This window comes from Phyllobates terribilis, unplaced genomic scaffold (genome assembly GCF_046119375.1).
Source record: "Phyllobates terribilis strain yellow unplaced genomic scaffold, ASM4611937v1 Scaffold_3__8_contigs__length_932513732, whole genome shotgun sequence".
Taxonomy (NCBI): domain Eukaryota; kingdom Metazoa; phylum Chordata; class Amphibia; order Anura; family Dendrobatidae; genus Phyllobates; species Phyllobates terribilis.
The window spans coordinates 687128875-687146471 of NW_027362763.1; the positions used below are offsets into that span (position 1 = coordinate 687128875).

Sequence of the window (17597 nt, forward strand, 5' to 3'; positions counted from 1 at the left end):
GGGAAGGAGCGCCATTTGACTTTTTGATTGTAAAATTTGCTTGAATAATTAGCGGACGCCATGTTGTGTTTGGAGAGCCCCTGTGTGCCCAAACTTTGGAGCTCCCCCACAAGTGACCCTTTTTGGAAACTAGACCCCCCAAGGCACCTTTCTAGATGCATAGTGAGCACTTGGAACCCCCAGGTGCTTCACAAATTGATTCGTAAAAATGAAAAAGTGAAAAAAAAAACACTTTTTCATTTTTACGAATCAATTTGTGAAGCACCTGGGGGTTCCAAGTGCTCACTATGCATCTAGATAGGTGCCTTGGGGGGTCTAGTTTCCAAAATGGGGTCACTTGTGGGGGAGCTCCAATGTTTGGGCACACAGGGACTCTCCAAATGCAACATGGTATCCGCTAACAAATTGAATGGAAAATCGGCTCAAATTGTTAGCGGACACCACGTTGCGTTTGGAGAGCCCCTCTGTGCCCAAACTTTGGAGCTCCCCCACAAGTGACCCCATTTTGGAAACTAGACCCCCCAAGGCACCTATCTAGATGCATAGTGCGCACTTGGAACCCCCAGGTGCTTCACAAATTGATTCGTATGAGGTAGCTTTATTCTTCAGGTCAGTACGTTTACAGCGGTACCACATTTGTATCATTTTTCTATGTTTTGGCGCTTATACACAATAAAAGCTATTTTGGAGCACCATCCCTATGCCATGCAGGCTATCAGCGGTGCACAGTGTGAAGATTGTTTGGAGATGCACTGCGCATGTCCAAACAATCTTCCTGCTGTCTGGTGACCCGGATGTTGTCATGACGACATCGGGTCGTCATGGCAACACCCGGGAAGCCTTTGCAGACTGCGCTGGAAGCCAGAAGAGGAGGTGAGTATCGGCAATCACCTCCCCTTGCCCCCGCAATGCCGCGATCGGCTGCGATCGACTTCGATCGCAGCATCGCGGGGGTTAATGTGCTGGGAGCGGTGCAGGACCGCTCCCTGCACATAGTACCGGGTGTCAGCCAGCTGACACCCGGCGGCGATCGCGCCCGCACAGCCTGTGTGCGCGCGCGATCGCCATGACGTACTAATACGGGTCTGGCTCTTAAGTCCCAGGGCACAGACGCGTATTAGTACATCAGATGTTGTTAAGGGGTTAATGTATACTCTGAACCCCATCTTGACTGAAAAAACAGAAATGTAGAAATGTTTACAAATTTATTAAAAAAAAAAAACTGAAATATCACATGGTCATCAGTATTCAGACCCTTTTCTCAGACACTCATATTTAATTCACATGCTGTCCTTGTGATCCTCCTTGAGATGGTTCTACTCCTTCATTGCAGTCCAGCTGTGTTTAATTAAACTGATAGGACTTGATTTGGAAAGGCACACACCTGTCTGTATAAGACCTCACAGCTCACAGTGCATGTCAGACCAAATGAGAATCATGAGCTCAAAGGAACGGCCCAAGAAGCTCAGAGACAGAATTGTGGCAAGGCACAGATCTGGTCAAGGTTATAAAAGATTTTCTGCATTACTCAAGGTTCCTAAGAGCACAGTGGCCTTTATAATTCTAAATGGAAGAAGTTTGGGACCACCAGAAGTCATCCTAGACCTAGCCATCCAGCCAAACTGAACAATAGTGGGAGAAGAGCCTTGGTCAGAGAGGTAAAGAAGAACCCCAAGATCACTGCGGCTGAGCTCCAGAGATGCAGTAGGGAGATGGGAGAAAGTTCCACAAAGTCAACTATCACTGCAGCCCTCCACCAATCGGGCCTTTATGGCAGAGTGGCCCGACAGAAGCCTCTCCTCAGTGCAAGACATGAAAGTCCGCATAGAGTTTGCTCAAAAACACATGAAGGACTCCCAGACTATGAGAAATAAGATTCTCTGGTCTGATGAGACGAAGATAGAACTTTTTGGTGATAATTCTAAGCAGTATGTGTGGAGAAAACTAGGCACTGCTCATCACCTGCCCAATATAATCCCTGCAGTGAAACATGGTGGTGGCAGCACCATGCTATGGGGGTGTTTTTCAGCTGCAGGGACAGGATGACTGATTGCAATTGAAGGAAACATGAATGCGGCCACGTACAGAGATATCCTGGATGAAAACCTCTTCCAGAGTGCTCTGGACCTCAGAGTTGGCCGAAGGTTCACCTTCCAACAAGACAATGACCCTAAGCACACAGCTAAAATAACAAAGGAGTGGCTTCAGAACAACTCTGTGACCATTCTTGACTGGCCCAGCCAGAGCCCTGACCTAAACCCAACTGAGCATCTCTGGAGAGACCTGAAATTGGCTGTCCACCAACGTTCACCATCCAACCTGACGAAACTGGAGAGGATCAGCAAGGAAGAATGGCAGAGGATCCCCAAATCCAGGTGTGAAAAACTTGTTGCATCATTCCCAAGAAGACTCATGGCTGTACTAGCTCAAAAGGGGGCTTCTACTCAATACTGAGCAAAGGGTCTGAATACTTATGACCATGTGATATTTCAGTTTTTCTTTTTTAATAAATTTCCAAAAATTTCTACATTTCAGTTTTTTTCAGTCAAGATGGGGTGCAGAGTGTACTTTAATGAGAAAAAAATGAACTTTTTAGAATTTACCAAATGGCTGCAATAAAACAAAGAGTGAAAAATGTAAAGGGGTCTGAATACTTTCCGTACCCACTGTAATACTGCAGCTACCAAATAAAATTTTTTTTATAGAGGTAGTACTATATGTCAGGCAATCACTGTTTGGCAAAGGAGAAGAAATCTTCTGTAAAAATAATTTGTAGCTTTGGCCAGAAGAGAAAGAAATCATCTATGTAACGGCACTCATCTGTGTATATATAGAAAAAAGCTATGCAACTCACTGAACGAGGTCTCCAGATTTGCTGTGATGGAAAGAAATACATTAAAGTCCAGCTTCAGGCTGTCAGGGCCAACTTTATGAACTATGGCATTTAGGATCGAGATATTAAAGTTAAAGCCTGAAAAATAGGAAAAAATAAAAGAATGTGAAAATCTGCAATAAAGACAAACAACCAAATATGATGTATATATAACAGGAGGAGTAACCACAGTAGTAAATCATATGGTAGAAATTTCCAATAGATTACAAGACGGGATCTCGAAAACCGTGATAAAACATTGTATAACTCTTTATTATAGAATGAATATACTGCACTTGTTTAAACCATGAGACTCTCATAAAGTTTCTCATAAAGTTTCATCTAGGCTTCAGAAAGATTGTATCTCCAACTCATGATGAGCTGGTAGCCATAGATTATCAAGGGCCTTAGACAGCACACATGTAGTACACCTTGAAGGGGTCTTCTGGGATCACATTATTTATGGCCTGCCCAGGACAAGCCTTAGTAAATCATAAATAATATAGTAAAAAAATATATTTTGTAGTGTTGGGTACCTGCTTGTTTCATTGCATTTCGGAATTCCGTGTCAGAAAGGGTCGCACTTTTGTCAGCGTCCGCAGCCTGGAAAATTCGCTAAAAGGAAAAGGAAACGGAAATCATATTCAACATTAACCATTGCCTTCTGTAACCTGAGAATTGCCTTCATCATCTTAGAGTACGTTCACTTAGCCTTTTGATACAGATCTTTCTGGTTGAGTTCTAACCAATAAGCAGTTTACGTAATTTTGACACATCTTTCTAAGAACATACACTTTTTCATTTAAAGAAGTTTTAATGCATTGGTTGATTCTTTATTTCTGCATTGTTTTTGAAACATCTTTGGTGATAATTTAAGGTGAAGCATAAGATGTGTTCACATAAAAAATACCGTATGCATTGCACAGTTGTAATTTACAGATTGAAAATTTGGCAAAAAATTGACAAGACACTTTTAGTATCACATGACGTAAAATGTACACTGTGGGCGCATTATTTCATCCAAATAAATTGGGAGTTTGTGGAAAGTGGATTTGAAGCAATTCTTGATGTGGATTTTGGGATGGAATCCATGCAAACGTGCAAATCAAAAAACTGTCTGAACATGCCTTAATGTGGATTCTACTCCAAAATCCACTAGAAAAAAAGTTTCAATAACCTTACCATTTATTTCTAAAGGTAAACATGGCCTCAGTGCACATCGTGCTGTTTCTTTAAATCTGCTTTTGTCCCCCACAAGGAAAAAGAAGCAACAGGTAAATTCTTGAATTGTGTCTGAAAAAAACTTTTCTAATCTGACTACTGTATCAACTGAAGAAAACACCCTACGCAAAGACAGTGTAAAAAATGTGAAAAACAACTTTGCTTTTTTTTAAATACGTTTTTTACATTGATTTTTAAGCCAAAAATATAAACTTCAATTTTCTTTCCAACTTGTTTGCATCAAGCTTCCCACTCATATGAGTGAGAAATCACATCTATAGTTTAGATGTTGTGTTTTTTTTCTGAATGGGAGAAAAAACTTCATGTCTTTCTTTGATGTGTTTTCCTCACATTCATCATTCCTTTGTTTTTAGCACATTTTTGATTCAGTTTTGTCTGCAGAAAAGCAAAAGAAAACCACAGCCTATTACAGCACACGGTATTATAATTAAGAAAACATTAAAAATGCACTAATAAGGTATCAAAAATTGCATCACATCGTGAGTTCTTACAAAGCGACACCAAAAACCTAGTTTTCTGACTCCACGTGAAAAAGAAAAAAGAAAAAGATATCATTACCCAGTAGTTGTCCACCTTCAGCCAGGTCTTCTTGAATTCATCTACGCTCAAGGTCTTAGAATTGTCCACCTGGATACACTGCAGTTAAGGTTTTTTCCATCGGTCAAATAACAAATATTTAAATAGTCTAGAACTAAACTGGAACTGGTGAGCAAAATGTTGCTCGAGGCCGCCCTTCAATTCCATGTAGCACTATTACGCTGAGTGACTATTGCTTGTTGAGGCAATAAGTAATGCTTAATTATTGCCAAAAGTCACAATTTTCAAGAAAAACCTTCAATTCCCATAAGTTGTTATTCTGAGCCCCTATTTTGGGGCAGTCCTGGAGTCAGCGCTTGATTATTTGTGCAATACAATTGTGACATGCAGAAGTAGTGCTGTTGCTTCCAAAGCATCCAGCAACTGTTACAAATAACACAATCACAGGAGACAGGAAGTGTTGAGCTTCAGAATCATCCAGCAACTAGAGGGGTTAACATAGTCACAGGAGACAGGGAGTGTTTTTAGCAGAGCCCCAGGGGGATTGTGGGGAAGTTGTTATTGCAGTCTGGCTGAAGCTGAAGAGAAAGGTGGTGTGTTATCTGGATCTGACAGAAGGCAACTGAACAGGATTCAGATCAGGAGAGAAACTAAGCACAGGTCAGATAAACTCCCTGAACTAAAAGTGCAGAGTATTATCGGGGAGGAAGATAAGGATTGGAAGGAATCGTGTCACAGGGATCATCTCCCTTATCAACCCCCCCCCATCTCCATGCAGGATAAAGAATGCTGTGTACTATTGTGTCATTGTGGAGGAAAATCCTGTGGTTGCGTATGCATAAAAGTGTGCTGCTAAGAGATCTAATCTGTGCTGAATTTTGCTACTGAAGAGACTGTAATACTGTGCCTGGTGATGAAACTATAGTATTGTTACTGGAGCCGGTTGCTAAAGAAACTCAGACTGTACTGTAATAAAGATTGTTGCTGTAATATCTCTGAATTGCACTGGCCGTGCTTCAGATTAAATTCCACTGTTAAACTGTTGAAAAAGACTTTGTCAGATGTGTCTGGTCATCAACTGAATCTATCGTGTGCCTGATAGAAACCCGTATCACCCTATCTGAACCTAGCGCCGTTCATGTAACACAATGTTGATGAATATGTACATCTGTTAAATCGTTTAAACGTTCATCCCTAAAAGCAGGTGTTTATAGTAATTAGTGTGTACAAGGAGTGCATGGAGATCTGTTGTGAGACTGGGCAGGGGTCTGACCATACACAGTCACTGATGAGCACTTAAGTGGGCTTTGAAGCAGTCGTCAGGCAGTGACTGGAGCTTGAGGAGTGAAGCTTTTCTGACAATAAGACACAAGAAAGGTGGTGATTCCATGGAAAGAAGCTCTCAGAGGTCAAAATACAGAAGTAGTAGGATGTCAATAATCCATTCCCCTCAGGAAAAGAATGCAAACAATACGTTTCTGTCTAGCTTGACTGGTGAAAGTAGATTGCCGCCATCCTATTATTATTTTTTGACTACTGAATGATAGATGAGGACTGTTACATCAGACTTTTCCATTGCCATTGCTGCTTGATTTTGGGACTTTTGTGCTGCCATCTATACTTGTTGAAGTCCCTAGTGGGTTTACAAATGTGGTGAGTCTTAGAGAACAATATAAGGTTGTCAGTGGCTACGTAATGTCAGAATCATCACGGAGGCCATAACAAATTTAGCAATAACTCTAGTTGATCAAGCCCTGATCCAAGCCCAATAAAGTCTGAGGTTAGCAACTGCAGAACATTGGGCACAGGCTAATCACTAACCAAGATCGGACTGGCCCACAGGAGTACAGGTGAATTTCCTGGTGGACCTGTGTAGGTGTGGGCTCCACAATAAACTTTATTAGCAGTAGTTGGCACAATCTACTTGGTTCCCAAAGTAAAGATAAAGGCAGCATGTCATCATTTATATGACAAACTACCCAATTTACAATTATATCGAGGCATACGTAAATTTGTGATTGAGATTATGTAATATTTGCACTGAATACTGGACGGCTGGACTTAATGTTACTCTTTTTTTTCTATTAATGTATCCATGATAAGGCTTGTTTTTCTTTGCAAGTTGTAGTTTTGAATAACTCCATTAATTTTACCAACAAAATAATGCAGCAGCACACTCCATTCATTTTGCCATACATTGCACTATTAAAATTGAAAAAAGTTCAAGTGTGGTGGAAAGGTGCAAAATATCCTTTTTCTACTTTTTTGGGGGGAGGGGGCGGGGTTGATTAGTTTTACAGCGTTCATTGTCTGTTAAAAATAACCTGGCAGCATAATGTAATTTCATTGTTTTTTTTGTTTTTTTTTATTGGTGAAAAAAATTCAGAAATGTATAAAAAAAAATAGTTTTGAGTCACCATTTTCTGAGACATGTAACTTTTGTCTCTTGTATTTTTGGGCCAATTCAGCAGCGTGAGGGCGTGTTTTTAATGAGACAAGATGACATTTTTATTAATAAGACTTTGGAGTGCAAAAGCCCCCCAAAATATGGAGCTAACGATAGTGTGAGTCCAATTACTATTCTTATAAGATTTATTTTCATACCAAGGTATCTATATATTTATCTACACATATTTTAACGCCTCTATACAGGTAGTCCATAGTCCCATACTCCCTTTATTCTTGTCATCTGTTTTTTTTCTGATATTTTCTATCTTGTTTCTGACTTCTATTCATGTCCTTTTAAATTGATTAAAAAATCATCTTTTTTATTATCATTAGCAGTTGTACTTTATCTTTTTTATTTTCATTAATCTTTGTGCTTTCCTTTTTTGTACTTTTGAGGTTCATTGCTTGGCAGATATCTACTTTTGGGGTATATACAATGTTTTGATTACTTTTATTGAAATTGCAGTCAAAAAAGCCAATAATTCTTGAGTTTCCATTGGTTTGGGGTTTTTTTTTGGGGGGGGATATATAGTATTTACAATAAAGGTTAAATATTTTAATAGACTAGACTTTTAAAGATGTGTCAATATCAAATATGATGGAGATTTTTTGCTTTCTTTTAAGACAACATTTTTTTTAATGAGGTGGATGATTCGATTTTTTTTAAATATTTTTAAAACATTTCTTTTTTCCCCTTGTATGAAAGTTTGTTCTATATACTGCATTACAACAATTTTGCAGAATATAAAGAAAATGACGGCATCGTATGGAAGCTTTAAGTGAACACCGACATGGTAGGCATGGGAACCTTCATCAGGCCCCCTGGCTGCCATGTCAACTCTTCATAACCCCAGAATTGCTGGAAATCAATGGATGCATAGAATGGTTCATCCCCAGATCGCGAACCTTAAATGCCTCTGTCAAAGTTTGGCAACTGCATTTAAAAGGTTTATAACAGAGATAAGAGGTTATCTTAGCCCTGATTGCTCTGTTACAAGCATATACTGGCTGTATAAAACAGCTGGCATCTACCAGATATTGTGTTGGATTAGTTTTTTATGCCAATCAATAATCCTGCTCCCCACATGTTTTGGGAAGAAGTTAAGCTTCTCCTCCTCCTTTGAGAAAACAACTATTCTTGCTTTGTCACATTTCAGAGACATAAAACCTTTTTCAAGCCACATATTCAATCATAAGGGCTTTCAAATAAACCAAAACTTTTACTCAGTGTATGAGAAGGATACATCCATGAGTTTGATCAGATCTTGGACGGATTTAATAGTGAATCCAGCTGACTTAAGCTCAGGATCTGCACACAGAGACATGTGATTTCTACACAGGAAGCCATGGACCTCAACTTTTTAATCTACCTTGATACACTGGTATTCGATAGGTATTTTTTTTTGTCATTTCGGAACCATACGACATGTTATTCGGACACTGTATGGAATCAGTATTTGGGCAATGCATGTGAGCATTATTAAATCACTATTATGTGCGCCCACAATGCCTCAAATTAAAAAAAAAAAATCATATATTGGCTCTATTTTTGTCTTTATATTTCATATATAACAGTGACTTTATATTATATTTTTTTCAATATTAGTGACTAAAGATGGCAGCAACTGGCGTAAGTGTCATAAGTCACATGCGTGCTACCAGTAACACTGCCAATTAAGTCCTGTAGGGGAGGACACTATAGTACTTCCTCTTCTTTGGCTGTGGGATGCTGGTGTCATAGTCGCATACACTTGCACTTGTCAGTTTGGTATTATATTTAGTATCCTTGAAATATAGAGAATCTTCTGGTATCACATGACTTACATTTTTCTGACATCTTGTTCAGCATATTCTTCACTTCATTCTCATTGAATTCACCTTTCTGTAACTATAGAATATATAGAATACAATGGTATAGTATAATACAGTGGTCTGAGATAGATAGATAGATAGATAGATAGATAAATAGATAGATAATAGATAGATATATCATAGATAGATAGATAGATAGATAGATAGATAGATAGATAGAAAGCGCAGCAGCACTCCATTATGGCCAAGATACATAAAAACAATAGAAACGTTTGATCTAAACTGTGTTATTACTCAGTAAGCTCTACTTGCAAAAAGCGAAGGTTCTTAGCACATAAATTGGCCAATTCATGTGTGCCCATCAACTACGGCAAGGTGACCTCCCATCTGATGGGTACTGCTCTACGCTACATGTCTCTCTTGCAATGGTCAGTTTTCTTTTTATTTTCTTATTATATATTACTATAGGAGGTTGGAACTGCCTCCTGGCTGACCTTGCACTCCTCCAATTAACCAGCAGTTGATGGATATTCTGTTCTACCAGCCCATTTAAATTGTAGGTGTTTTAACCCAGAAAGTGACATGTTTTGTCAAAAGTTGTAGGCTTATAGCCCAAGAGAGGCATGTAGAGTAGATCAGTACCCATAAGACGGGAGGTCACCTTGCCGTAGTTGATGGGCACACATGAATTGGCCAATTTATGTGCTAAGAACCTTTGTTTTTTGTAAGTACAGCTTACAGAGTAATAACACAGTTTAGATCAAACATTTCTATTGTTTTTATGTATCTTGGCCATAATGGAGTGCTGCTGCGCTTCCTTTATATATATTGTGCAGTTTCTGCAGCTGGCACTGTTAGAACCCTCCTGTTAGTTTTTTTTCTATTTTGTTGGTCACGTGACTTTCTGCCTATATAATCCAGCTCCGCCTTCCTGGCCTTGCTGGACTTCAGTGTTGTAATTACTCTTAAGCTAGCCAGGTGCCTTGTACCTAACTCTGTAGTTTGCTTGGTCCTTGGACCACTAAGTATTATTTGTTTGTTTGTCGTTTCTCTGCTACAACTTCTACTAGGAGGTGTCCAACTTTATCCCAGTTCTTAGTTCTTGTAGGGACTCCTTCCTTATATCTATAGGTCTGCGTTCAGACTAGCCGAGGACTTAGGCGGGTCTGTTCACAAGTAACAGGTCCCCCGCTGCATCGTAGGGAATCAGCTTAGTTGTATTGTAGGGACAGTTATCCTATCTTTCCTTAGTGCTTGTAGCAGTTCATAACAGTAAGTCCAGCCCAAAACAAAAAAAAAAAAATTCCTTCTAAGGAAAGAAATCCAGATTTCAGCATGGTGTCGGTTCAGGATTTGGCTCAACGCCTGCAGGGACTCTCTCTGGAGGTGGCCGAGCTCCAGCAACACGTGAGTAGCTGTACTGGAGCGCATTTTGTGGAACCGAAGGTAGGACTGCCAGATTTTTTTTATGGTAAACAGCAAGATTTTTTTTCCTTTAAAAATGCTTGTTTATTATATTTTCGTTTAAGACCCAGATCCTCTGGGAATGAATCACAGCGCATTGGGTTTATAATGTCACTTTTGCACAAGGAACCACAGGGATGGGCCTTTTCTCTCCAACCTAATGATCCGTGCTTTAGATCAGTGGAAGATTTTTTTTCTGCTATGGGGTTGTTGTATGACGATCCTGATCGAGTCTCATCGGCTGAAACTGAATTGAGACGTTTGAAGCAGGGATCAGGTGATGTGGAAAATTATTGTACATACTTCCGTAGGTGGTCTGCTGAAGTAGAATGGAATGATTCGGCATTAAAATGTCTATTTCTTGCTGGTCTAGGTGAAAGGGTTAAGGATCTGCTGATTGCCTTCCCAACACCTGGAACCTTGCAGGAGGCAATGCAATTAGCTATACGTGTGGACAGGAGACTGCGTGCTAGGGTTAATGAAGAGAAATCTACTGCTATTGCAGCTCCTAGTCTTCAGAGGGTCTGTTCGGACTATGGAGAACCGATGGAGATTGGGGCGATGTCACCCCGCTCTCTGGAAAAAGACCGCAGGTTTTCTACGGGATTGTGTTTTTATTGCAGTAAATCTGACCATTTTATTAAGAACTGTGTGCTTCGTTTGAACAAAGAGAAAAAAAAGGTCAGTTACGCCCGTATAGCTTGTTTAAACTCCAAGGGGGTATTTCTTTCAGGGAGTACCTCATCCCAGGAGGAATTGATTGAATTTCGGGTATTTGTGGATTGTGGTTCAACACTTAATGTGATTGATAAGGGATTTTTGGAAAAACTTAAATTAGAATCCAAACCTTTGTCATCTCCTATTTCTGTGTTTGCTGTTGATGGCTCTCCTTTGAAATGTGTTACTTACAAGGTTTTTGAATTTCCCCTCACTATTAATGGTATTCACCAAGAGAATTTGGATTTGGTGGTATTAAATAATTTGCCTTCTCCAGTTGTTTTGGGGTTACCTTGGTTAAAATTGCACAATCCTGTACTGGACTGGTCTACCAGTGAAATTAAGTCTTGGAGTCCTAAGTGTTATGATAAATGTTGTAACGGTCGCATTGCTGCTGTGGAAAAAGGGGAATTACGTGTACCTATTCAGGATTTTTGGAAGGTTTTTTCAGAGGAGGAGTCGCAAATTTTGCCTCCTCATAGGGACTATGATTGCACCATTGAGTTTGTCCCTGGAGCTACTCTTCCCAAGAGTCGCTTATTTAATCTGACTATCCCTGAGAGAAAGGCCTTGGAGGAATACATACAGACGAGCTTGGCCGCCGGTCACATTAGACCTTCTAAGTCACCTGTGGCTGTTGGATTTTTTTTTGTAAAAAAAAGGACGGCGGTTTACGTCCATGTCTGGACTTTTGCGAAATTAATAAAATTACCGTACGCAATCCCTACCCACTACCGTTAATTCCTGGCTTGTTTAACCAGTTAGTGGGGGCCAAGTGGTTCTCTAAAATTGATCTCCGGGGGGCATACAATTTGTTATGAATGAAGGAAGGTGATGAATGGAAGACTGCTCTTAACACTCCAGTGGGTCATTTTGAGAATCTGGTTATGCCTTTTGGTCTTACCAATGCACCAGCATTTTTTCAGAACCTTTTTAATGACATCCTAAGACTGTTGATCGGTAAGAATGTGGTTGTGTATTTGGATGATATTTTGATTTATTCGCCGGATCTGGAGTCTCATTGGCAGAGTGTACGTGAGGTGTTGCAGTTGTTAAGTGACAATTCACTTTTTGCTAAGCTGGAGAAATGTGAGTTCGCTGTGCAGAGAATTAGTTTTTTGGGCTACATTATCTCCAGCGAGGGCTTTGAGATGGACCTGGTGAAGGTTCAGGCAGTGCAGGAATGGCCTAGGCCTATTGGTTTGAAATCGATACAGAGATTTTTGGGTTTCGCCAATTATTACAGAAAATTCATTAAGAATTTTTCTATAATTGTTAAGCCGCTGACCGATCTCACCAGGAAAGGTGCGAATTCGGTTCCGTGGACTACTGAGGCCATTGAAGCTTTTGTGTATCTCAAGGAGAGGTTCAGTTCTACCCCCATCCTTATGCAGCCTGATGAGACCAAGCCTTTTTTGGTCGAGGTTGATGCTTCTTTGGTGGGGTTCGGTGCTGTTTTGTCTCAGGAAAACAAGGATGGAGTACATCTCTGTGCTTTTTTTTCAAAATTTTTTTCTGAAACCGAACTTAATTACGATGTTGGTAATCAGGAATTGCTGGCTATTAAACTCGCATTTGAACATTGGCGTCATCTCTTGGAAGGTGCTAAATTTCCCATTCAGGTTTTCACTGATCATAAGAATCTGATTTATCTTGATGCTGCCAAATGCTTGAATGCCCATCAGGCTAGGTCGGCACTTTTTTTTTCGCGGTTTAATTTTTCTGTTACTTACATCCCGGGTACCAAGAATGTTAAAGCTGATGCTTTATCTTGCAGCTTTTCTCCCATGGTTGGTACTGAGGAGGAGAGCATTTTACAGGAAGGTGTTGTGATAGCTGCATTGGACTCCGTTTTGGAAGATGAGATTCTGAAAGCGCAGGAGGATGCCCCATCTAACACTCCCCATGGGAGGTTGTTTGTGCCTAGGACATTTAGGAGAGATTTGTTTGTGGAGTGTCATGAGTCTCGGTTGGCAGGTCATCCAGGAATTTCTGAGACTAAGAGACTTGTAGGTCGCAGTTTTTGGTGGCCTGGGTGGCAGAAGGAAGTCATTAAGTGGGTGCGTCAATGTACTGTGTGTGCTAGATCTAAGTCTTCACATGCTCCTGCTGCGGGGTTGCTTTGCCCTCTGGAGGTTCCTAGTGCACCTTGGACGCATCTTGCTATGGATTTTATTACTGACCTTCCTGCCTCTGAGGGTTTCACTGCCATCTGGGTGGTCGTGGACCGTTTTAGCAAGATGTGTCACTTGGTTCCTTTCATCAAACTGCCCTGTGCTAAGACACTCGCTAAGGCTTTTGTTAAGGAAATTGTCTGACTCCATGGTGTTCCTACCGATATTGTTTCGGATAGGGGACCTCAGTTCGTGGCTCGTTTTTGGCGTGCCTTTTGTGACGGGTTGGGAGTTCATTTGTCATTTTCATCTGGATATCATCCTGAGTCTAATGGACAGACAGAAAGAAAGAACCAGGATGTTGAACAGTTTTTGCGTTGTTTTGTGGCAGACAATTAAGAGGGGTGGTCTGAGTTTCTGCCACTTGCTGAATTTGCTCTTAACAACCATACATTCTCTTCTGCTGGGTGTTCGCCTTTTTTTGCTGTACTGGGAGACATCCGTCATTTGGGTCATTCTCCAAATTGGTATTGGCTGTGATTTGGAGAGAGTTTGGACTGATGTACAGTACAGATGGTTTGGGGTGAGCTGGACCGCAGAGTGAAGGCAAAAGGGCCAACAAGTGCTAAGCATCTCTGTGAACTCCTTCAAGATTGTTGGAAGACCATTTCCTGTGACTACCTCTTGAAGCTCATCAAGAGAATGCCAAGAGTGTGCAAAGCAGTCATCAAAGCAGAAGGTGACTACTTTGAAGAACCTAGAATATAAGACATATTTTCAGTTGTTTCACACTTTTTTGTTAAGTATATAATTCCACATGTGTTAATTCATAGTTTTGATGCCTTCAGTGTGAATGTACAATTTTCATAGTCATGAAAATACATAAAAATCTTTAAATGAGAAGGTGTGTCCAAACTTTTGGTCTGTACTGTACGTTGTAACCTTCAAGAGGCTAACAAAAAATCCAAGAGGTACTTTGACAGGAAACGTCAAGAGGTTTTGTTTACGATTGGTGACATGGTTTGGTTGTCCTCTAAGAATCTGCGGTTGAGGATTCCTTCTAAGAAATTGGGCCCGAAGTTTGTAGGGCCATTTAAGGTTCTTCAGGTAGTTAACCAATCTGCTGTTAGGTTGGAGGTTCCCACCTCCTGGAAGATTAATCCGGTGTTTCATGTTTCCTTATTGAAAAAAGTGATGTATCTGATAGGGACGCCACTGTCACTGTTCCTCCGGTAGTGGAAGACGGTGAATATGAAATTTCTCGCATTCCTAATTCTAGATGGCATAGAGGGAGATTGCAATATCTCGTCCCTTGTAAAGGTTTCGGTCCCGAGGATAACTCCTGGGTAAGGGCGGATGATGTTTCTGCTCCTAGACTTGTCGGAGCGTTTCACAGGAGGTTTCCTGATAGACCTGGGCCTGGAGGATCTGGAGGATCCTCATAGAAGAGGGGGTACTGTTAGAACCCTACTGTTAGTTTTTTTTCTATTTTGTTGGTCACGTGACTTTCTGCCTATATAATCCAGCTCCACCTTCCTGGCGTTGCTGGACTTCAGTGTTGTAATTACTCTTAAGCTAGCCAGGTGCCTTGTACCTAACTCTGTAGTTTGCTTGGTCCTTGGACCACTAAGTACTATTTGTTTGTTTGTCTTTTCTCTGCTACAACTTCTGCTAGGAGGTGTCCAACTTTATCCCAGTCCTTAGTTCTTGTAGGGACTCCTTCCTTATATCTATAGGTCTGCGTTCAGACTAGCCGAGGACTTAGGCGGGTCTGTTCACAAGGAACAGGTCCCCCGCTGCATCGTAGGGAATCAGCTTAGTTGTATTGTAGGGGCAGTTATCCTATCTTTCCTTAGTGCTTGTAGCAGTTCACAACAGGCACCTGTTCACAATTAGGATGTGCTAGTCAGTTTTCTTATGATAGATACAGTGCTGGCCAAAAGTATTGGCACCCCTGCAATTCTGTCTGATAATACTCAGTTTCTTCCTGAAAATGATTGCAATCACAAATTCTTTGGTAATATTCTCTTCATTTAATTTGTCTTCAATGAAAAAACCCCAAAATAATTGTATTAAAGCCAAATTGGATATAATTCCACACCAAACCTAAAAAAGGGTGTGGACAAAAGTATTGGCACCCTTTGAAAAATCATGTGATCTTTCTCTAATTCGTGTAATTAACAGCACCTGTAACTTACCTGTGGCACCTAACAGGTGTTGGCAATAACTAAATCACACTTGCAGCCAGTTAACATGGATTAAAGTTGTCTCAACCTCTGTCCTGTGTCCTTGTGTGTACCACATTGAGCATGGAGAAAATAAAGAAGACCAAAGAACTGTCTGAGGACTTGAGAAACCAAATTGTGAGGAAGCATGAGCAATCTCAAGGCTACAAGTCCATCTCCAAAGACCTGAATGTTCCTGTGTCTTCCGTGTGCAGTGTCATCAAGAAGTTTAAAGCCCATGGCACTGTGGCTAACCTCCCTAGATGTGGACGGAAAAGAAAAATTGATGAAAGATTTCAACGCAAGATTGTGCGGATGGTGGATAAAGAACCTCGACTAACATCCAAACAAGTTCAAGCTGCCCTGCAGTCAGAGGGTACAACAGTGTCAACCCGTACTATCTGTCGACGTCTGAATGAAAAGGGACTGTATGGTAGGACACCCAGGAAGACCCCACTTCTTACCCCGAGACATAAAAAAGCCAGGCTGGAGTTTGCCAAAACTTACCTGAGAAAGCCTAAAACGTTTTGGAAGAATGTTCTCTGATCAGATGAGACAAAAGTAGAGCTTTTGGGAAAAAGCATCAACATAGAGTGTACAGGAAAAAAAAAGAGGCATTCAAAGAAAAGAACACGGTCCCTACAGTCAAACATGGCAGAGGTTCCCTGATGTTTTGGGGCTGCTTTGCTGCCTCTGGCACTGGACTGCTTGACCGTGTGCATGGCATTATGAAGTCTGAAGACTACCAACAAATTTTGCAACATAATGTAGGGCCCAGTGTGAGAAAGCTGGGTCTCCCTCAGAGGTCATGGGTCTTCCAGCAGGACAATGACCCAAAACACACTTCCAAAAGCACTATAAAATGGTTTTAGAGAAAGCACTGGAGACTTCTAAGGTGGCCAGCAATAAGTCCAGACCTAAATCCCATAGAACACCTGTGGAGAGATCTCAAAATGGCTGTTTGGAGAAGGCACCCTTCAAATATCAGGGACCTGGAGCAGTTTGCCAAAGAAGAATGGTCTACAATTCCAGCAGAGCATTGTAAGAAACTCATTGATGGTTATCGGAAGCGGTTGTTCGCAGTTATTTTGGCTAAAGGTTGTGCAACCAAGTATTAGGCTGAGGGTGCCAATACTTTTGTCTGGCCCTTTTTTGGAGTTTTGTGTGAAATGATCAATGATTTGATTTTTGCTTCATTCTCTGTTGTGTTTTTTCCTTGCAAGCAAATTAAATGAAGATAATAATACCAAAGAATTTGTGATTGCAATCATTTTCAGGAAGAAACTGAGTATTATCTGACAGAATTGCAGGGGTGCCAATACTTTTGGCCAGCACTGTAGATAGATAGATAGATAGATAGATAGATACCTCATCTTTCACAATGTCAAACGCAGAATCCGTCTCTGGAGTGATTTTAGGCTGGGAATTATTTAGAAAAAAAATGAAGTTAATTTCCCAACATGTAATATCACCAGCATATTCTGCAGCGCTGTCCACAGGGTATATTCAGTCTGGAAGACCCATCAGCTCCCTGGAGGACTGTACTATAATCCACTGGTGATTTCACACAGACTTCCTCCATTTCTATATAGCCATACAATATCTCCTATTTTCTTTCAAATATTCAATGAGGTCACTTCTTTCTCTATCACAGTTTGATGCATTAGGCTCAGAGCAGCAAGAAATAACCATATTACCTGAAATATATCGGTCAGCGTGCTGCGTCCTGGTTCCCTAAATTGAAAAAAAAAAGTACAGCAGATGAATCAGCCATAAAATGCAAGAGGTGTCCATGTCCCTTAATTCCTAATAAAGGAGATTTCCTCCCATCCATACATTACTAGGTCAAAAGTTACATCCGGAACAGGAAGTGCCGCAATGTAAGTCATCACAGATATTCCAAGGTAAGAGAAGTCTTTTCCACATAAAGTACTCACTGTCCTCCGGTTGGTTCCTTAGTGAAGACACGAAGGTAAAATTCAGCTTCTTTTTCTGGAGTCTTGGCCGCTGGCACAATGACATAATCCCCCGGAAAAAGCTCAAGTCGTTGTACGGCCTCGCGGTATTTATTATCATAATTTGCTTCAGACGCCACAGATCGATTATTCAAAAAGAACTCCTTCCCTAGAGGCAATTCATCTGTACGGCTAAGCTGTAATTTAAAGA

The 17597-nt window shown here is 40.8% G+C and overlaps 1 protein-coding gene across 2 annotated transcripts in view; it reads right to left on the bottom strand.

Moving 5' to 3' along the window:
* Positions 1-17597, bottom strand: part of LOC141257388 (calpain-8-like) — a 260656-nt gene that overhangs the window by 20559 nt on the left and 222500 nt on the right. Inside the window, exons 11-18 of one of the 2 annotated variants that reach the window (XM_073671883.1) lie at positions 17369-17583; positions 17129-17165; positions 16800-16850; positions 8924-8987; positions 8344-8408; positions 4673-4741; positions 3409-3487; positions 2855-2971 (exon numbers count right to left, since the gene is read on the bottom strand). In XM_073671883.1, coding sequence (XP_073527984.1) covers positions 2855-2971; positions 3409-3487; positions 4673-4741; positions 8344-8408; positions 8924-8987; positions 16800-16850; positions 17129-17165; positions 17369-17583 — 697 coding nt within the window. The remainder of the gene's footprint in view (positions 1-2854; positions 2972-3408; positions 3488-4672; positions 4742-8343; positions 8409-8923; positions 8988-16799; positions 16851-17128; positions 17166-17368; positions 17584-17597) is intronic. The other variant, XM_073671884.1, reaches the window with a different exon arrangement.